The sequence below is a fragment of the Linepithema humile genome, chromosome 3 (assembly GCF_040581485.1).
Source record: "Linepithema humile isolate Giens D197 chromosome 3, Lhum_UNIL_v1.0, whole genome shotgun sequence".
NCBI lineage: Eukaryota > Metazoa > Arthropoda > Insecta > Hymenoptera > Formicidae > Linepithema > Linepithema humile.
In genome coordinates, this window is record NC_090130.1 from 30386420 (window position 1) to 30408874 (window position 22455).

Below are 22455 nucleotides of genomic sequence, written 5' to 3' on the forward strand. Positions count from 1 at the left end.
GTTAATAACACTTAAAGCTATAGCTAAGAAAAAAGAATTTTAGTAAATTGTAATGTATACGTATTATCGATTTTTCGCCGAAGAACATTTGGTGTGCAGTGTTACATTTGCTGTAAACTGCAACATCCGCGACAAGGTTAGATCGTTCGTACGGAATTAGAAGACGGGAGATGAAGTTGGCGAACTTCAGAAGAGCGCGGCCGTGTGTGTGCGTTTCTTAATAGCGCACGGTATGCGGAAGGCAGCGTACCTTGTAGGAAGGAGAGCGCGCACGTTACAAAAGACATACTCGAGAACGCATTCCCGTGATGCGGCGGTATTCCTTTGAGAAGCGGCCACCCGTTGACAAGTCCGCAAACTTGGCGTCGTTTTTGCGGCGCGTCTCGCAACAGCGACGCCGATTTAAGAAATTCCCTTTTGGTGCCTTTTGCAGAAGTTTGCTTGTTCCAAGCTGCGCGCTCCTTTATGAAGACTTGATGGAGTCTTGCGAATAATTAAAAATAACTATAAAAATATCTAGAATATCTAGGATTATATTACAATCAACATCCGGCAAATATAATTGCAAAAGAATCACAGGAATATTTGAGCATCGGAAAAACGTTGAAAGATTACGATATCTCGTTATTTGCCCCGAAGTCGGAAATTACATTATCTTGAGGTCAAACCGATAAACGTAGAATTGCATAATACCGAACGCCGTCAAAACGGCACCGCGAGAGTCAGCGCGTGACAGGCACCAAAGGCCCTCCGCAATATTCCCGGGTCCTCCAGGAGGCAGATGCCTCGCTGACGGCGCCGGAGGGGGCTCGGCGGCGCCGTCGCCGGCGGATGCTCGTGTCCCTCGGGAGTCTGAGTCCGCGTCAGAGCTACCCTGGGTACGTGGTCTCTCGGGATCTCCCTCGACTTTCCTCCCGACAACCCTCACCACCTCTCTCTCGACCACCCACCGCAGCGGTAGCAACGGCTCTTCCCAATGGCGGCGGCTGTCTGCCTGCCTGCCTGTCACGGACTCCAAGACGTACGGCGGCTGCAACGCGGATAGAGATATCGCGCGCGCCCCGGATATAATCCGCAGGGTGCTCCTTTATTCACGGCGATATCGATTAATGACTCGCGGACCCCCGCGGAAGTCCGCGAGGATCGACGCGTCCCGCGAGACGCGCTTCGACGCAACCGGAAGGGGTTACCAGTGGGAGTAGTCCGTGGGCTTGACACGGAACGAAAGAGGAAATTGTTAAAACGTTGTATTAACTTTTAACATTTCGAAAAGTAAATTTGTTTCTCCTGTGAATTAACGTTAGATCAATATATTAGTTTGGACACGGTGTGGATAAAATTAATATTTATTTTTACTACAATCACACACTTTATCACATTTTCTTTTTTGTATTATAATAATTTTTTATTATAGATATCACATACCATACATCTGTTAGAGAGAGAAAGAGAGAGAGAGTGGCTTTTTATATAAAATTGTCATTGCTTTCAAAATTACTAATTTTGCTTTGCAGATAAAGTTGACATTATTAATTTGCAGAATGTCAAGTTTGCATATTCGTGTATTTACATATAAGTATATTGGTTGTGTGAGCTCGCGTCTCTTTTCATCAAATTTGATTTGATTTATTTTCTATTTTCTAATAATATAGCATCCAACTCTTTTAACCGGTTAAGGTATTAAAAATCTTAGCATCAATAAAACCGCCAACTCTAAAAGCTTCTAGAAATCAAGATAAAATGTTATTATTTGGAAAACGTGATATACTTCCATCGCGCGAGGCATTATCGAGAGACGGAGTCGTCGTGACTCGAATGATCCTCCTAGAAGGAGTTAAGCCGCAATATGCAGTTATCTTGCCCGGCGTGCATGCCGAAGCCATAATAACACATCCGTTTAACGTTAGCCACAGAGCTTGAGCTGAGATTGCAACCTGTATTTTCGAGAGTTTACCTCACTCCCTCACGCGACCACCTTCGCCGACCTTCTCCCGGACCATCTTGAGAATAGCGTCGTCTAGGCCAGGTCGTATTACGTGGCTCGTTGGGAAAACGATGTATACGCGCGTTATAGGTACCGCGTACGTGCGGAAAGGGTGCTCTCGAACCGATATAGTCGATCCCACCCTCTGCATTTACGATTATTGTCAGGCCCAGCCTGTCTCATCGTCAAATTGTTTACGGTGTTTCGCGGTAAATTGAATTCGCCGATGCTCGGCCAATTATACGAATCAGTCGCGAAGATCCTTTCAATTATAACATGCTTCACAATATTGTTAATAATTCGAAAATCTTCTCTCTTGCGAGAGAAAACAGGTTTAAAATTTTTCTATAAAATTCTAGAGTCACAGAATTTTATAAAAAAATTATATCTGCGGTAAAAAAAAGTCCCAGGATTAATTACCTTGTGTTATAAAATCTTTATATCTTACAAAAGCGTGGGGAAAAATTGATAAAATACGGGGGCAGAAAAAGAAAGGCATTTTTACTGAAAGAAAAATATTCCTTGCAATGATAAATAATGGTTTTCGTGTCTGAAATAAAATCAAACATTAATTTACTGGGCACGCATCTCGCCATGATACTGGAGCAATTAACGAATCGACCGGAACTCGCCGAAAGTCCTCGGTTACACGATGATGGATGAACCATTAACCGCCACAGTATTGTACCGGTAACGCGAAGTGCGGCTCGGCACGAGATACGCCTGACAGCTGACAGAGTTCGGAGGGCGCCAAGGTGTACGATCGAAGGATGCAGTATCTTCGCGTCGTGTCTTCTGGAATATTTAAGCCCCATCGCCCCCCGTCTGTGGATTTGACGCGCTCGTTGTTTCTTGTCTGACGTTTAACGCGCCGTCGGAGTAACGCTTAGTTCGCAGTTAGATCGAGATTAATTTGTGTGAAATTTACGTATATTTTACGAAACAAATTTTCCTATATCATAGATGCATTCGTTAACTTGTCTTTAACATACTGACAATATTGATAATTTTTGTAGAAATTTGTATCACGGTGGAAGTACTTTTGTCTAATTAACAACGCAACAATACAACTGCGCTGCAGTTATTTATAGGACGACTGATAACAGCCTTTATCTATCTTTATAAACGTAGCTTTCTGCGTGATTCGCGTGCGAACAAATCACTCGGCAATTAGCAGGAAAAGTTTCGCGCGGTTTGTTAGCTTAATCAGTCGTTAACAGTGACGAATGCCTTCGTTCGGGTAAAAGCTCGACAGGGTGATAGAGCGGGGGACATACTCGGGTTTGACACCTTCGGAAACTCGACGGAAGCTCAATCGTCGGAGTGGCAAGTTTTGAACTCGCCACTCGCCGCGACAACGAAAAGGGAGCATCATCGCGAGAGGAGAGGTGGATTGGACGCCCTGCAAAATAACAAACGACCTGTTGGCCATGCGGACGGGTGTGTAATTTTTTAAGTTTAATTCTGCGGTGCCACGTGACAAACGAGTGGCAGCGCCGCCGCCGTTCTGTGCGCCGACCGGGTATATTTTACAGCGAAAACACGACTCGTCGGTTTCGTTTTTGATGATATAGTTTCTCAACTAGCTTCACAGCCAGCACGCGCGTTTTGTAATGTGTTCCGGTTTGATAAATTTTCTGCAGAGTAATTTAAAAAAAGTGCATATATTTGTACTTTGTGTGTGCTTCATGGCTGGAGATTCTGCTCTTTACCGACGATATGCAAATGTAATAGAATTAACGGTGGCTTCTCTCTCTCTTTCTCTTTATGTAGGGGACGAAGAGTGGGACGACGGCAACGAGCAGAATGTCCTGGAGGCGGCCGAACAGGATAACGGAACGACGACGATTAAGCGTGAGTGTTATTTGTTAGACTGCCAGAACTCTCGTGGACTTTTCTTTAGTATTTACGTACAACAGGTGGCAGCGTTTGCACAGTGAATTATGCGATATAAATAAGACATGTTTTCCACACCTTATATATATAATAATAATAAAATTGATGGAACCGCATACGAGAAGGTTGACCTAAATTAATTAAATCATTTGCGATAGATTGCCAAGTTTGCTTTATTTTTATTTAATGAATCAATAACATTAGCAAATAATATTAAATATAACAATTTTATTTGCCAGATATAATAATTGATATTAAATGTATGAAAGTAAATTTTTTCGGTAAATATAAATAACGTGCTTGCATGTTTCAGAGGACGATGAAGAAGAGGAGGAAGAGGAGGAGTTGCAGCGGGCGTTCAGCCGTCAGTCAGAAGGTAAGAAATATTTAATTTAAATAAAAACAATAGGAGCCAGACTCTTTTCTGTTAGAATTCAAGAGAAAAATCTATCGCTTCACGCAATGAGAACGCGCGTATAATACATACGTACACACACCACCGGCCTTCTTTGCGTAACAATGCGATGAAATTGCGAAAGAAAGAGAGAGTCGTTATTCGTATTGCCCTACGGGCACGCAACAATGCGTCGAGATGCATCGTCATTGTTCGAAGGTGTTCAAGAAGCGCGATCCCGCCATAAATCCCATGAATATGGGATTTCTTGGCCCCGGGAGGACGTCGGGACGCGCGGCACGTACCTACCTATCTCAAGCACGAGTGCATATGCATCGAACAACGCCGCATCGCGCATTTTTCGCCTCTTCCCCGCATGTACATGATGAGGCGAGTATCGGTTTTTTTTTTTTTTAATCGACAGGATGACACGTTTTTAACGTGTTGCTCTCGTTGCTCGCGGCGTTTGCCGAACGAATATGCATGTTCGATTATTTTATCATGAAGTATTTATCGTTATTTCAGGTTAATGAAAAATGCAGCACACGCAGCAAAAAATATATATATATATATTTCGCAGTTTTAAATATCGTTGCTACAAACATTTCTTTAATGCTTCTATGTAGAACACGTTAATTAATCGCTTTTAACTTCCCTCGTTAATTTGCTTCGCAACTTTATTTCTGGTCCGTCCATTTTTTATTTTGATTAACTTTACTACAAACAAAACACCGAAATTACACAAATTAAATTGGTTCAATTTGCCGCGGCCACTGAATTTTCGACCGCAAATAAATCGCCGATCAATGTTCAATTTTCGCTGATAAAGAGTGGCGAGCGAAACAGATTAACCGAATAGTATCTCTCGCGCGATGTCTACTTTTCGTTTCTTTTCCGCAGTCTCCCGACAGTTTCTCCGAACTATTTTTGCTCTAAGTAAAATTTCCGCGTCCCTTGTGTGCGCGCGCGCGCGCGCGCGGTGTGTGCCCTGCGGTACCGTCCTTGTTACGTAACTAGCGAAACTGTCTCGAAAGATTCGTGCCTTTCCCAAGTATCCAGCAGTTTTCCTCCCCGAGGAGGCCCGGGAAGATCAAACCTTTATCCGCTCCCCCATACGTACGGCTCGATTATTATTTCAGGTTACCTCTCGCAAAGTGTACTTGCGCGCGCGCTTTATACTCGGAGGTAAAACCGGCTTGGAGGAGCTCGCGGAGAACGAGGTTGCCTCCCGCAGGAGGCGGCCCGCACTCCCACGGGAGATGCCTCGTCCGTCTGCTTACCTGAAAACATCGGCCTTCCTTCCCTTCTTTAATGCTCCGTGTACCCGCGCCGCTCATTAAACCATTGGGACATCGTTATTTTCCTCCTTTTTCTTTTTTCCTCATTTTTTAAGCCGTCGAACACGCTAATGCCTTTGTTCGCAATGATTGATGTAGAATAGTTTTAAAGCTTCTTTGTGTCAGTCGCCTCAAAGCTAGTTTTTAGCTAAACATTTTTTAAATCTTTATAAGCTCTCGTCGTTTTCTGAGTTCTTCTTTTCGGATCCAACAATGAGGCGGATCTCACCGTGCGTTTGGCAATAGAATTTTGTTTTGCCCTACAATTATATACATTAATTTTTAATAAATCAGAATTGTACGACTACTTTAAAGCTAAATACGCAATGAGAATACGGGTCAAAGTATCTGCTAAGATATTAGTGCCAAAGTTACATTTCACTTTCGAGTTCGCAAAGTTTGTCGTTCAACTCGGCGGAACGTAATTGGCGTGACATATACCAGCGGTACCTTTGTATCCACTTTTTTTGTCACTCTGCGATGCCTGAAGTTAAACATCTCACTGTCCCGATAACATTTAAAGAATAATATCTATTTATTTACGGAGAGCATTAACGTTTGCACGAAATGACGAAATCCCAGTTTGAGGGCTGCGAATTCCTTTATTTATAGCGTGACATTTATTTTCGGCGCGCGCACTTCGACATTTTCCAGACACATTAATAATTCAATAAGTGATTTTGGCATGCCGCGAGATGCAATAACGTAATTTACTATCTTAATTTATTTAAGGCGTGGCGATAATTAATGCGTGGCACATACGCTCTGCTGCGGCAAGAATTTCTAACGCTTGTGACGCGCGCTATCTAACCGTGTGATTACTCCGTCGAGACCTTTGCACCTCAGAATTGCACAAATTGATCTCTTCGAAATATCAGCCCAATTGCAAATAATATTCAAACACTTTTAAGTAAACAATTACAACGAAATGTAAAATAAAAATATCTTTTAATAATGGATATATAAAATACAGAATTCTCTATTTTCTTGAAATCTATATGATTTTAAATGATAAAGAATTTATATATCTGCAGTGATAACATATTATATTTTATTATAAATCTAAACTATTTTTTACCATAATCTGTAATGTTACTATATTATGTCCACGCAAGTTTATTTTATTTTGCCGTAAATGAATTATGTCAAAGCTATTTCGGGAGCACATCGTTGAACGATATAAGTCTGTAATGGGACTTTGGTTACGAGATATATCGACATAATATGCAGTGCGGGGGATCACCTTTGCCACCTGCGCCACCCTATCATCATTTCGAGAGGAAGTGGGCCGCGTGGCAATTCTTCTCGTCGTATTAAAGATGACTATGACATAGAGCCCCTCACAAATCTCTTAAGCCGACTCCTGCCAAATTTGACATAGCGTTATTCGATACTTTTCTGAGGCCAGTAAATAAATGGAGAAAATAACTATCTCTACGAAATGCGTCTCATACTTTGCATATATATATACACACATATATTAGCTTTTGTATTTAAATAATTATCCGAAAGAAAATATAAGGAATCGCGTATTAAAGACTAAAGTGAGTAAAAAATGTATTTTAACGCGAACTGGAAAATAATACATTTTAAAGAATAAGATCTTTAAATATAACATCTCGTCTCGCATAAGATCGCTAATGACTTCATAATGATCTTCCGGTAACACGGCGGAAGCAAGTATTCGAACACCCCCGCACGTTTGTGTATTATTATTATCATCATCCAGGGAATATCTTTTCTTTTGCCATAAGGATACACACGGAAACAAGAACGGAGATAGTGAAAGAGAGAAACCGCGAGAGGATACGGGTTAACGCCTTATTGCAGCCGCTGGCCGAAGAAAAGGCCATAGAGAGAGAAATCGACCTTCGAAGGGCCGCTACAAGTCACCTCCGCAGGGACTCGATTATTCAGCCGGTCGAATTACGCCAACTTTTTTCCTCCCTCTTTCTCTCTCTTTCTAATCATTGTACGCGAACGTAACCAATTAAACAGCGGTCAATGCTCTTAATCTCTTAACGCTAGAATTTTTTTTTTTTTTTTTATAAAACACTCAATCTCCTTCGTATACGAATTCTAAAACAGATGACCGAAATTTGGGGATACGTTTTGCAATTAATTCAGAATCGATTTCAGCATTTCTCTCTCTCTCTCTTGAGTTTCACTTTTTAAAAAATATTTTTATTCGACTTACAGTGAATATCAAAATGATTATTCTCGCTGAAATTTAAGAAAACTTTTGCCTCGCGGATTCTTTGACTGATTATCGACTCGTGTATTGCTCTTATCTCGTAAATGTCTTCTCTCTCTTACACTCTAACGAATCACCGGTGTCTCGGTGGAAAGTAATGCGAGCTAAATTACACGGTGAACAAAACTTTGGCGGTACCCGTCGTGGAAATTGCCGGACGGATAAGCGAAAAGTTGCCGAGCCGCTCTCGTGACAGATTGAAATCTCTGACATTAAGAAAATGGGGGATCTCGAATCCCGATGGGAAAAGCCGACAACTCCTCGGGCCCGATGGTGGGTGACGGCCGGGAGCGGCGGTCGACAGAGAAGGTTGTAACTCGGAATATCTTTCTCTCTCGCGAATTGTCTTGCTAGATTTTATAATAATTGCTGTGACAGGTTCGACTAGTTTTGATGAAAATTTGTGGCGCGATGGAAAGAGAGAGACGCGGAGAAAAATACTTTATAGTCTTGGAATTATATTTTTTCTTAGCAAATTGTATCTCTTAGAAGTTACAAATATCATATAACTTTATTCATTATTTTAGTTGAATAATTCACTTTGGGAACCGTACAGGTTTAGTTTTAACTGAAAGAAACGTGAAGTATAAAAGATAGAAAAAGAAAGTACAGTGGAAAAATAAATCGAATCAATGCATGTTTTGCCCAAACGTGTTTCCGATTTAAAATAACATGGTATATACAATGTAAAATAATCAACCTAAAGTAATCGCATCGAGCGGTCTTGATCTTGACTCCCCTTTGGGAAGCTGGAAAGTCCTGTAGAGCCGGTCGGTACAGCTGCGACCAAGCGGTGGCTGCGAGGAGGGTAAAGAGGGCGACCGGGGGGGAGTTCGGGAGGACGCGCTTCAGAGGTGCGGCAGGGGTTAAGGGGGAGGAGGGTATATTATGGGGAATGCCAGGGGAATCCCGAGGGACCCTAAGAGCAGCCCTGTGCGCATGCGTCGAGCTGATTAGTTCCCCCTCATCCTCCTCTCGTCCTCTCGCCACCACCACCCTCTTCCTCTTTCGCGTTCCCGTGTGCTAGCAGCGCCAGAGGAGAGCACGGAGTCCCTCGGGACCTGGCCCCGCTGCCTCTTCGCGCCCACCTACCCTCTCGTCCTCCTCACCTCCCGCTTCGCCTCTCCCTCTCTCTTCTCTTCATCTCTCTTTCTCCTTATCTCGCCTCTCGCGCATCGTTCCCTCTTTCTTTCTCTGACATCTTCTGTCTTCCCGTCCTCTCCTCTCTCGCGGTACTCCTTTTTACGTTGTTGCGTCTTATATTCCCGATACAGCACCCACTAATAAAACTCTGTCTTCCTCCTCCCCGTACGTATCTTCGTCTCGCTTTGTATCTTCATCTTTGTCCCGCTGACCTCTCTCTCGCGCCCGCTTCACCCTCTTTCTCCCATCTAGCACGTTTCTCCTCTTTCTCTTCCTTCTCTTCCCCCCCCCCCCCTCTCCCTCCTCTTCGTCGAGCTTTCCACGTTTTACGTCTCGCGTCTTATATTCCCGATATAGCGTCCGCTAATAAAGCTGTATTTCGCAAGCCCCTGCGGGTTTCCCGAAACATTTTGGAAAATCGCATTTCCACAGTGCGGTCGCACGCGGTGGCAATTGCATGTTTCGTCGGGTCACAGTCGATGACGAGTAATTCACGAATGACGCGGATGCGACGAAATGCAGAATAATTTTCCGCTTTTCGTCACATTTCCTCGAAGAGCTGAATTACATGATATACTATTAATATGATATATCACGAAAACATCCAATATACACATCACTTTATCCTATCTTGGACGAAAATAGAAAGTTTTTTTTATTTGTAAATTCTATCGATCAACTATTCAATAAAACTTCGATCCGTTATTTTCTAGAATAAAAATTTTTAACATGACATTAACTAAATTAATACAACAAAAAAGTAAGTAGCATAGTACAATTGTATAGTTTTCTTCTTTCTTAATCTTTTCTCTCTACTGCTTTATTTTGCCAGCTAGTTTATATGTTATTTATGAAATACACACGGATATAAGTCTGTAATAAATTTTTCTCTGAAAATACCAAAATAAACTTCAATTTCCTGTTGATATAAAAATAACGAACTTAACTGAAATCAGAAATCTGAAAGTAATCGATCGCGCGATATTCACTATTTAATCGGCAGTTTTCTTACTTTCGCCCAACGTTATGACTTAGCGAGAGTCTTCGTGACAAGTAGGTAGGAGTCACGAGTCTCAACTGACTCTTGATCCCGAAGCAAAGAGGACTGGCTCTAGGTACAATGCCGCTTTCTCGACGCGACTGTACTTGGCGATATAAGGATGTCCCAGGTGACGAGCTGCCTCGGGCCGTGGCGCAGCTCCTACGTATCCCTCGGGACCGACTCCAGGTCCCTCTATCTCTCTCTTCCTCTTTCCCTCTCGCCCCCGCTCACGCTTTGCTCTTCCCGTTGTTACCCTTCGTCCTTCCGCTCGTCTTTCTCCCGCACGTAAACCCACACTCTGAACTCCGCGCGCTGTAGCTATATTCCACCCGTACTCACACCTATGCACGGATGCACTTCGCCTCGGACGCATATACAGGCGTTCGCGAATACGGTCGAAGTCGCGGCAGTATTCGAACATACGCGGATAATCTGTCTTCTTTCCCGGTCGCGTCTTGCGGTGATGTGTACGTATGAACCTTATTCTCGCTGTACACCGCGATGCGGACGCCGCGCCGACAAACACGGGAAATATATGATGCGATCTCATTATAAACTCGTTCTCTCGGCGCCGCCGCCTCTTCGCACCTCGTATATAACATATCGCTGCGCGATAAACCTCTGCAACTGCGCTCACGATAGTCGAGGATGCGTCTATGTGGCGCATTTGTATGCAGCTCTTGTTTGCAAAGTGTTTACTAATTTGTGAGGGGAGAAACTAAGGGGAATTCGTTAATTAGAGAAAAAATCGAAATTGCTGAAATTTCAATATTAAAACTATTTAGAATTGAATGAAATGCGACAAGAGTTTTAAATCTCCGAGTTCAAATTTAGGCTACTTATTTTAAAATGCAAGCAAGAATTATTTTTTTCTGAGCAATTTTTTATAGAAAGATTTGGTTTCAAAGTACACTTGTAATTCTTCTTTGCTAAACGTTACCTTTCTGCCGAACCGTTTTCCGTTACGCAAAGAGGCTTTACGAGAAGCATTCTCGAGCGAATGCAATATTACGAAATGACACTTTGGTCATGCCTTAAATTGAACAATCTGCGGCGTCTAAGCGAACGTAATAGCGAACTCCTTTTTTCAAGCATGATATTAACGCGACATTCCGGAGATTAGTTCGGCGATTGTAATCGCGGCTTCGCTCCGGTCGTAACCGACAAAAGACATTGCGGAATACCACCTGTTATTTCTCTCGCGTGAACAAACGAAAGAGAGAGAAAGAGAGAGAGCTCCGAGTAACTTTCCGAGCCACGCGTGTAGGTGGAATCGCGAAAAGGGACCGCGAAACTGGATGGAAACTCTCGCCTAATAACTGCTCGACTAATAACTCGTGGCACTCGTTCAGCGTTCTCGAGTCGCTTCTCGGCCTCTCCCGGTAAAACTTAGTAACTCGAGGAGATAAAAGGTATCAGTATCCCGAGGCCACACTAACGATCCTCCTCTTAAAACCTTTATGTATTATGATCTCACAATGCTCTCCATCTGAGAGCCTTGTGCAATAGTGTCCTTAAAATACTTTTTATCTCGCAATCTTTGAAATTTGAATGCTTAAAAATTGTATAGCTAAATGTAATATAAATTGCGAGTATCAGAATTTTTTCAAAATTAATGTTCGGGCTCAATTTCTCTCTTTCTCTCTCGCACAGCCGCAAATACATCGACATGCATTACACGAGAAGGGATTTCGTTCTCTCCTGGTCGATGACGTTTCAGGATACACCGGTATGAGCCGCTCGTATCGAAATATGACGGAAGCAGACGTACCGGGGAGTATCTGGGGACCCGAGGGCCAGCGCGACGCAACTCAACTTAACTTTTGCGCGAACATACGGTATCGGGTACCGCGCTAACTTTATGCTAATCTCCCCTCCTTAGGCTGTACACCGGCACTTCGCACAATGAAAACCTGCGTCGCGAGAAACTTCCGTCCCGTTACTTTTACTTTTGCAACTTGAAATTTGAGGAAACATTGAATCCTCGCGCGAATATAAGAATTCATATTGCTTACGCAAAATCATAATAAAGTACATTAAGAAAATTAAATAGATATTTTTTATGAAATCATCTAAATTTATCAGCTAAATTTATCATCAATAGTCAATAATTTTTATTGAATCTGTAGCTAATAGTATCTTAAAAATGCCAAATAATACAATAATCTTTATTTATATTTTTATCTTAGTGTAACATAACATAAAAAATGTTGAAGAAATCGATTTTATATATCTAGAAAGTTGTGATATCTTGAATTTAACTTTTCACCACCGTAGCTCGGAGATAACGTTTTTATAGGTTGAAATTTTGCCGTAACACCCCCACGGAGTTCATACGACGACTCATGGGATGGACCGTAAAGGGGTACACACACCTGCGTGTCGTAAACGTGAGCATTACGAGGCCGTAAGCTCTCGCGGAACCAGTTAACCGGGGAATTAGTGCGCCGGCGAACTCGAAATTACGACGCGTACGCGGCTTTTGATATGGCCGGAAAGGGTGGGCCGTGGCGACCCTTGACAAACGCGGTCGCGCATAAATTTGTTGAAGGGGGTCGCATATAAATTTTGCCGGGTGGCACGCTTCATTTAAGTGCGTCGGACAACGGTCAGCGTTAAAGCCGCTTGAACTTTCAACTTAATCCGAAACACGGGCGCAGTGTGCTGAAGTCTCGATACAGCGTATATGTATGCGCGCGACGATCAAAGAGGAGAGGTAAAGAGTCATATGAATAAAATTGAGGCAAATGTTTCTAGAGAAAGAGCGAACATATATTCTACATTTTGTATGAATAATTTCTGCTTTTTACTATGAAATATTTAAATTCCAAACCGCGTATCTAAAACCGCTATTAGATGGTAAAAATTTTATAGATTGTATTATTCATATTGTTTTCACATTATATTCTGCTTACAAAAGTAGCGTTGACTTTAATTTCAAATTTTAGTACACTTTTTCGAAGTACACTTACTTCGATAAATAAAAATATTTTATCTATTTATTCGTACGGCTCAACATTTGCATGATAACTATAAATTTTAATAATAAAATTGAATACATATCCAGATGCCAGAATGATAAAACTAGATATACTCGAAATAACGGAAGTACGATTCTCATTTTTTTTTTTTTTTTTTTTTTTGGAGGGCGCAAAGTTATCTCTCGAAAAATCGGTCGCGCATAAATGACGTAGACGAGAAAGAGACGCGCCCCAGCAGGGACATCGAGCCAAATTAATTCCTACGGAGCCGATGTCACGTACATACGTCCACGCGTATACGGTATCCGCAGTGTATATACATATATACAGGCGAGGATACAGGGCTGATAATCCTGCAACGGCGAAGTACAAGGAACAGCCATCTTTCTCAGAAAGAAATTAAAGTTTTCCCTGAGGTATAGTCTTCCTCCTCTTCGCTCCCTTCTACTCCCACATCCATCTTTCTCTCTTTCTCTCTCTCACTCTCTCTTCTTCTGCCACTATCTTACACGGAGTCTCGATGCTAGGGCCGGGAAGGTCGAAGGATACTGCCGCGTAGGACGTCGTGGGATGCCGTAGGGTGGTCGTAGGGTGGCGCCGGCTAGCCCATTGCTATTGTTTGTGACGCTCCCCGGGGACGGACCTGCCCTTAACAGTGGCATGTGCCGATGACACTGTACCGGGTGTCCGCGATACCACTTGCCTCTCAAATACATCCGACCTCATCATTAGGCGACTCGACGAAATATTGCCAATTATAACGAACGACCATCCGATCTCGCATTACTGCAGAAAACTTTATCACCTAAATTTTTTTTCAAACCCGAGCACCTTTATTCATATCTATTTTTAGGCGTGGAATTTTGGAAGAGTCGCGTGCACGTGCGGACTGCGTGGGCACGAATTATGAAAGCTCATTTCACGCACGGTTATTATGCCTCACCAATGGCCGAAATTAGCTTACGAACACGAGTACGCCAGCGGTGTCTATTATTTCCGGACGAATTAGCTAGCTCAAAAGTCGGCAACGGCGCGGCAACTGCAATTCCATTTTCCGACGAAGGGACCGCACACTCGTGTTTTATTTCGTCGGCGGTTTCAGCGGTGGCGTCGATGATATCGGCCGAGACGGTCAATTAAAAACGTATCAGCGACCCGGGCGCTCCGAATTTGAGTGCCGGCCGAATTGAAGTGCCCCGAAAATATGGGTTTTGACTCACACAGCGAGATAAAGTCAATCTTAACGGTAGAAAAATCTATGTACAAATATCTGTAAAACATTGTTTGGAATCTTGATGATTCTTGCTAATAACTTTAACTAAAATAAGAGCTATAATAGAAAGAAATTATATATATTATATTTATATATTTATAGTATTATTTATTTTGATATTTTTGATTTCCTTTATGTAAAATGCAGTTACACGGAACTATCATAGAACTGCAACTATCTTGCAATTTTACAAAAATAATCGTAAGAAGTTTAACAGGATTATCGCTAAGGATCTCGTTATTAGTGAGAAAATTAATAATGTACAGTAACCAGACATAGAGTTCACGCGATGATAGAATTAACCATATCTCGCTAATGAGGTAAATATAAATTACAGGGTCAGCTTACCATTATAATTTGTATTGTCACGTGATGCTTTTGCTCTCCCAATCTAGGGGTCGCCGACGCTTAATTGGGCTGTCATTACAACGCCTTGTGGGATACCGAGCTCAATTTAAATTACGTAAAACGATATCGCGACGTTGATGACAAAGCGATGACATATATGTAACCTAAACACGATTTTTCCGCGCACATCTTTATTTTCCGTAATTTTGGCCTACAATTAATACACGCTGTAAAATCACAAGACACAGAATATTAAAAGTAGCTTTTAACTCTATTCTCAAACTTTATGATCCGAGAGGGCCAAGTATGGGAAATAAATTCGCTATTTAGATGGCACTCTCAAATATCGATACATCTTCGTCGATGTTAAGCATCTTTGGTACTTTACCCTTAACGTCAACTATGTAAAATACATGGAATATCCGATACTATGGAAGTATCGTAAGCATCTTTGCTCCCCGGGCAGGATCCAATTCCGGCGGAATGAGAACCGCGGCTGTGAGAACCACTGGCGCGATCCCGCGGGACCACTGGGAGCAGTGGGAAGCCTCTGTACCCGTGCTGGGGCTATACCGGGCTACGCCGTGGAGAGGGCGCTCCCCAAGGAGGTAATTACCCTCCCTGCCGCCGCCCGACCACCCACAAGCCATCGCAACTTCAACTCCTGCCGGAGTTACATGCTAATACAAAACCAAAACCGGTTCCCAACAGCTTCGCTCGCCGGCCGTCGAATTCCCAAAATTCATATACATACGTATACATATATATATATACATATATACATACGATGTTGTACATACAATGACGACAGCCGCGCGTGAACACGTGAAAAATGATGCTGGATGCTGACGGTGCAATCGATTCCCAATATTTACGCGTAATATCTGACGGTGGTGCGTTTAATGTATGTCGTATCGTGTAAAAATTGCGGTTGCATTTTTTTTCACGAGACGAACGTTATAACGTTACAACGTTGTCCTCGCACAAATCACATGGATAAAAAAAGCTGTTGTTACCCACATCAAAGATATTTCGTACCGCGCAATTTTGGCGCGGTGTCATAACATCCGCGTATGTTTCCGCACAACGGGGATTTATTTACGCAAAAGGGTCTGGCACGGTACGCGCAAAAATGCATAAATTGTTTTAAAAATGAAAACAGCGCGTAATTAATTTTGTATTTAAGGCTAAAGAATAAAATAATAAACACGTGACAACACTAGAAATTAGCGTGCAACGTCATCGCGGATTATATTTCTACATTTTCACAATGCTTCCTGAAAAAGGGAAGAGAAGAACCGTGATTATTTCTCGCAAAGAAACCTTCGTATTTTTTTCCAATTTCCCGTATCCCGTTTCACGACAGCGGCCGAGTTTGTTTTTCTACAAAAAACTTTTATATCCCACCTGAAATTTTTATTTTATATTTCGTGCTGCGTTGGCTGTGCGGTGAATTCGTTTTTTAATTGACAAATTTATTTGTTGCATCCTGCACGCGCGCCGACCGAAACGGCGCGCGTTGCAAGGATATTACGATTTTACGTCCGCAACACTCGCGTATCACTCGATAACATTCTCGCCGCTCGGACGTAATGGTTCGATTTAGGTATCGGATGACGGTGATATCGAAACGATTTTGCGAACGAGAGAATTCGACATTTTCCCCTGCAGTTCACACGCGAATTAAATATTCGGCGCGCAATCTAGGACATCGGAAAAATTCGCGATTGCGCGCCTAGAAGTGAATAGACAGTTTCTCTTGCTTCCTTTTCTTTTTGTCTTCTTTATTTTTTTGACTCGCTCTCTGCACGTTTCGGTAACAACGACGAACTGATTACCAACGCGCCGTCCCAAGCGTGCAGCCTTGGAACTCCCAAAAGTCATACCCGTAAAAAAGACTATTGTGCACCGCGGACTTCCGGGTTATTTATACGAGTTATCTCGTCCCCGAAGCGCGCCGCGAGCCGCGCGCCGCTGCGCCGCAGTTGCAGCTGCAATGTTCGCGCCGTGACTTACGAGCGATGATAATTCCAGCAGAACTTGAGTACCGCGGCTTCGTTCCACCGCGGTCTTAACGTTTTATTCCACGGCGGTTCTTCGGTATCATCTTATCAGTGAGTTATTCGCGCGGCGCATTACATCGCGTTAGGAGCAACGCGAAAGAGGAATTAACTTAAGGATTGCGACTCGTGAGTGTCTTTGGCAAATTTAATTGTTGGCGGCGTTGCACTCGGATGAGACGCGGTGATCACAACTTCTTCCCCTCCTGATAAAAGGAGTATACGGGTATTTTACTTGTTATCTATATTTCTTTGACCATAATTTTGATATTATTTTATTCGAGCAATTAAAAGAGGTACGCTTTGAAAAATTGAGGGTTCAAGAAAACGTCAGAGCTTTCATTATGATGAAATATATCTAATGGGTGTGTGAATTAAAGTTGATATTGGCATCGGACAGCCTCTTCGTGGAGTTTCTTTCAATCTCCCTCGTTCAGTTTGTCTTACAGCCGTCTGATATTACAGCGTCTAAGAAAAATAATTCCCCGATGCGCGCCAAGTACGTGCGGAGACCGCGAATGCGCAAATACTTTAGCATCGGGGCGCGCTAATAAAACCGCACGATAAACAGCATCGACCGACTCATCCCCTCCCCCTCTCGCCACGCCATCACCTCCGCCGAAGACGTACGGCGTAATTTTTTTCGTCGTATCGATGTGAATGCTGGCGTAAAGTTCGATTATCGATGCCAACTCGGCGCGTTTTGGCCGCCGCGGTTGTTTCCCGCAAGTTGTGCTTAAAGTCGCGCGTATTCCGGTGGGAAATTTGAATTTTGGCCAGTCTTCCTGCTATCTACGAACGTGTGTTTATGTGTACGCATGCGTGCGTGTGTATGTGTGTATGTTGGTCCAAGGCGGTTCGGTCTCCTATGCGCAGGAATGGGCTGTGGGAGCCAATATCACCGGGGTATGGCTCCCGTGGGATCACCGCGCGCCGCTCTTTTCCACCCTTTCCCGTATTATTCGCGTCCGCGCAAGCGGCATCATCTGCGGCGCCCGACATAGGCCACGTATCTCCGAGCTCGTTCCGCTCGATCGCCCGAAATCCCATGAAATTTCAATGCGAAATCCCTATTAAGGGCCCGGTCCCTGCGAGAGCGGGTTACGGCCGTGTGGATCTTGGCGTTGGGTTAGAGAGTACAAGTGATATATGACGCGAATGATTTAACCAAAAACACCTTTATCAAATCCGTGTCCTAATCTTTAAACGTGTAAGTTTTCTCAGCCGCAGATTTAGATTTCCTCAAAGTGTTCTGCATCCCAAGCAAGAACACATATCGGTCTTAAATTCTCTCAAAACCAAGTTTTCAATATTGTCATGTGTCTTTTTTAATCAAGAATGGTTAATTAAATTATTTAATTTCAGGTTATAATTTATATTAATTATGATGTGTTTTTTGTTTCAGACTATCTGCAAGATGGCAGACCAACTTCCGTCCAAGGCCCTGATCTGGAAAATCAGAACAGCCTCGACAGCGGTGAGTCACATTTATTTTTTTTTAATTTTTGAAGAAAGTTGTTTGCCACTTGGCGCGTTTGAAATTTTTATTGTCCTTTCGTTTCGCAATAATTGATTGCGTTTAAGATCACCTAGACTGTATAAAGACAATCTTCTGTGATCCGTAGATCCTAATGGGCATCCTCTCATACGACAAAAAGGGGTCTCTACCCTTCGTGTTTGAGATTGCTCGTTTTGACTGGTAGGAAATTCGAGGATAAGGTTCTCGAATGACACAGGTCCGAAACGGAAGGATTTAAAGAGACTTTACAAGAAACTTTGAATTACGACGTTCGAACGAGATTTCGAACAGCGGAGGTTTCCACTTCGACGTTGAAGGGATAAGTACAAAGTAGTATTGACCTCAAAGGCGAACCGTCGCTTTTATGCTCGAAGGGATTGAGAATTTTCTCGAAACAACGTCGATTCATTTAGACTGGAGTGTTTTCAGGAGATCCAATTCTGATTGCGAATATTTCAAGCAAGATGGAAAGTTTCAACGCAATAATAGTCTAATTTTATTTTTACAAATTATCGGAAAAATGATTTAAATCACTATTACAATCTTTAATTGTGTATATGTTATTTTTTTCATGTAATATAAATGACTAATCTATGCAAAACGCGTGGATGATATGCTAATACGAAACTCTGAATAAGAGAAATCGTGTTTCCTCGCAGCTTAGTGGCGGATAGATAGTGCTCTCAGCTATCTTCTCGGTGCGCGAATCGCGAATACAATGGATCTCATGCATTCGACATATGCTTCCGTAACTCGATTACCTTGTAACAGCCAAAGCTTTACTAAGGGACGGAGAGGGGGATTGAGCCGACTTAAGTTGACTAATCTCTTCTCGGCTGCATGGGTAGACTAATCTTTAGTAGATAAATCTGTGCTGAACGTCACAGACACACCATGCAAAAAAAAAAAATAATATCTTTCCGATACATTTATTCATTGAGCAAAATCATTATCAATATACAATATCTTTTATCATCAAATTTTTTCTTTCCATAAATTAAATTTAAGTAGAAATTATAAAAATACGTAAAATATAAATCTAAAATTTATAAGTTTTTTTTTAATTTAAAATATTTAATTCGCGAATTTTGATAATAACTATCAGTTCTTAGAAATCAATTATATAGCAATGTATACATATTTTTTAGCGTTTTATCGCTTATCGCTTTATATGACACTTATCGGAAATAGCACTTGCATGCATCTTACGCTAAAGCTAGAATTATCGAGTAGAGAAAATTTCGCGGACGCGCCAGCCATTGCTTCCTCGGAAATTCGCGAGACTCCTTGACGTTCGGTCCATCCGGCCGTCGAGCTCCCTGATGACTGCGCAATAATTGGGGGATTACCGCTTTCATAATGGCTAACGGAGTTTCCGCGAATTCGACATACGCTTATATACGCGGTGATTCGATTAGCGCGGGCTAACAGAGGGATCGGGCTTGAGTTTGAGACGAACTGGCGAAGTTGACTGGCCCTGGTCAACGTGTTGGGGTTAGAGGAAGGGGGTGGTCGACGTTCGGGGGGGAGTTGGATCGGTTGGTCGGTCGGTCGGCCAGCTTGGCCGACGGCTAGCCAGCTAGCTAACGCACTCCTGGGAAGACGTAAATGTGTCCCTTTAGTGGCGGCTTCCGTCCTGCGATACGTCCGCCAAAGGGCTTGGCCACTTCACTTCTATCTCTGTCGCTCTCTGTATATGGTGCCGAGAGTATGTCTCAGGATCCATTGATGCATTTTGCCGCAGGATTCAAGTGATGGCCCGCTTTCTCATCGAAGCTGATCGAAGCGTCGCGACCCTCGCCAAAAAGCTTCGTTTGATAAAGCTCGTCGGCTATAAGTATAGTGATAAAATAATCTATATGCAATTTTCAAAATCTGTTTAACGCCAAAGCAGCACGGTTTGAGAAATTGCGAGCTTAAAAAACTAAAGTATGTAAATAATTAAATTAATTTATCTGGACATTTTTCCAATTAAATTAATATAATAGATTTCTTTATTTCTCGAGCTACGTGACACCGTACATTGTTTCCCTGAAACTTCGCGCTGCAGCTTCTGCTTTTCTTCGGCCTTTGGAATAGGCAATAAATAATACACTAACTCACGAGCCAAGACTAACGGCAAATTAGGCGCAAACGCTACGTACAGAGTAATTCCCGCAAATTGCCGCGGCCGCACGTTACCTTTTTCCCCTTCACGGTGCTTTATCCTACATCGGGGGTTTAAATCGGGATAAGTTCGCGCGCGGCACACAAAGGGAATGTGTAGCACACGCACTACTGTATGCAGTATGAAAGGACTAGATTTAATGGCGGTTACCAGACACCGCCGTCCGTAAGCGTATGGTAGTAGTAGTTTGTACTTAGAGATGCGCAAGAGCCGGACTTGTCGGACGAGCAAACACTTAATTAACCCTTCAAGTTATCTCTCTGGTTATTTCTCCTTTTCCGTCGCTCTCACTCTCTCCCTCTCTCTCTCTTTCTCTGTCATTCTCGTCGTTTTCTGCTGCATCTAATGAAAATAGTACTTTACCTGGGACAATAGAGTCCATCAAAATTCATTGAAAATTGCTGCTTGATATAGATGGCTGAACATGTTTCAAAGAACGAAGAACAAAATAATTTGTCAAATTGTGCCACTAGTTTCTAAAAAATTATAAGTTACATAATTTTTATATATAGCAATTGTAATTACATTTTTTTAATTTAATTGTGTGAAATGAAAATTTTTTATCTAGCTTGTTGTTTATCTTAGTTTCGGTTACAAATCATTATACAGAAATGACTTTATTTGACTTTTAGTATATTTGTTGATATTTAATACAATCAATAGAATCGCGTGTCATAAATATTTTTATGCTCGGTATAGCACATCGTGTGAAGCGAAAGCGCGATGGAAGAAGCAGTAATGATGCTTCTCAAGGAAGATAATCTTCCAAAGCCAAAACTCACGCGAGATCTTGAATTAAAACGAAGTCGTTTCAACCCTTCGCGACCGTACTTGCTCGACTGCTTATCACGACGTAGACTGAGGAAGAGAGAGAGAGAAAGAGGAAGGGCGCAGTCACCCAACGTCCGTAAAAGACCGTCGTGGACAAGTTCGGGCTTCCGTCCCGACGGGCATTCTCGGATTCGCAGAGATCCCAATCTCTTAGGCGGGTCGCATCTCTTTTCGGTTCCAGTCAGTCAGTCACTCGATCCCGCTACCGCTCACCCCACCCTTTCCTCCCTCCCACACCCACCTCCGTGACCCCCTTCTCACCCTCTATACCCGGGAGACCCATTGCAACTTTAAGCGCCTCGCATTACGGGCGTTCGACTCGTTTCTCTCAGTTCGGGCTTTGCCCGAGGCCGTCTCCCTTCTTTTCCGTGTGCTCTTAATTTAGCCATCTACTACCCTCCCGGTGGCCGGAGGGCCACCCCCGCGAGTCCCCGAATTCATTTCAGATGTTTATCTCCGACGGGAGAGAATCGACTCGAAAGCGAATTAAGCTCGGGCGATCGCGCGAGTTTCGTCGCGAGATCGAGTGCCTGGGATCATCTCAAACCGCCCCCGGCTTTATCTACGGTATCAGATTATTCTAGTGAAAAATGTCCCAGTCGTCTTTTTTGCCAAGCTTGTGTTAATATAAAATTATGAATAAAATCTGAGTAACAAGACTCTGTTAGGAATGAAGAATTAGGAATCAAGAATTATTTTAAGAAAACAGTCATTGTCACAAACACATTGTTCTAAGAAAGAATATAATAAATATGCATGCACTGTTTATTTACGATATCAGATTATTCTGATGAAAAATTTGTTTTTTTTTTTTTATTAAGTTTGTGTTGATAAATAATTATAAACAAAATCTGAATGGCAAGTTTGTTGTTACAAGTGCAGAAATAATGATCAATAATTATTTTAAGAGAAAAAAGACAGTTATTGTCAGACATTTTGTTTTAATAAAGAATATAGTGATTGTGCACGCACGGTACGCAAAATGTGCATGTTATAAACATCAATTCTATGATGTTTTCATAATTGTATATAATCAACATTACGCAAATTAAACTGAGCATTATTTTAATAACGACAGCCGGACAAATAATTGCAATTTTACTCGTTTCGTTAGCCGATCAATTATTGAGAGTTCGAAATGAGATAAATAATTAATAATTCAAGAGTAAATGAATTACACAACGAATCGATTAATGGAACTGCATACTTTAAATTGCAATTAGTCA

General features: G+C 42.4%; 1 protein-coding gene across 3 annotated transcripts in view; it reads left to right on the forward strand.

Moving 5' to 3' along the window:
- L (zinc finger protein Lobe) overlaps positions 1-22455 on the forward strand; it is a 73712-nt gene that overhangs the window by 5096 nt on the left and 46161 nt on the right. Inside the window, exons 1-4 of one of the 3 annotated variants that reach the window (XM_067351636.1) lie at positions 3400-3424; positions 3758-3838; positions 4194-4256; positions 18118-18189. In XM_067351636.1, the coding sequence (XP_067207737.1) occupies positions 3415-3424; positions 3758-3838; positions 4194-4256; positions 18118-18189 (226 nt within the window). In that variant the 5' untranslated portion in view covers positions 3400-3414. Of the gene's footprint in view, positions 1-3399; positions 3425-3757; positions 3839-4193; positions 4257-18117; positions 18190-22455 lie in introns of those variants that run through there. The other 2 variants (XM_012363021.2, XM_012363022.2) reach the window with 2 other exon arrangements.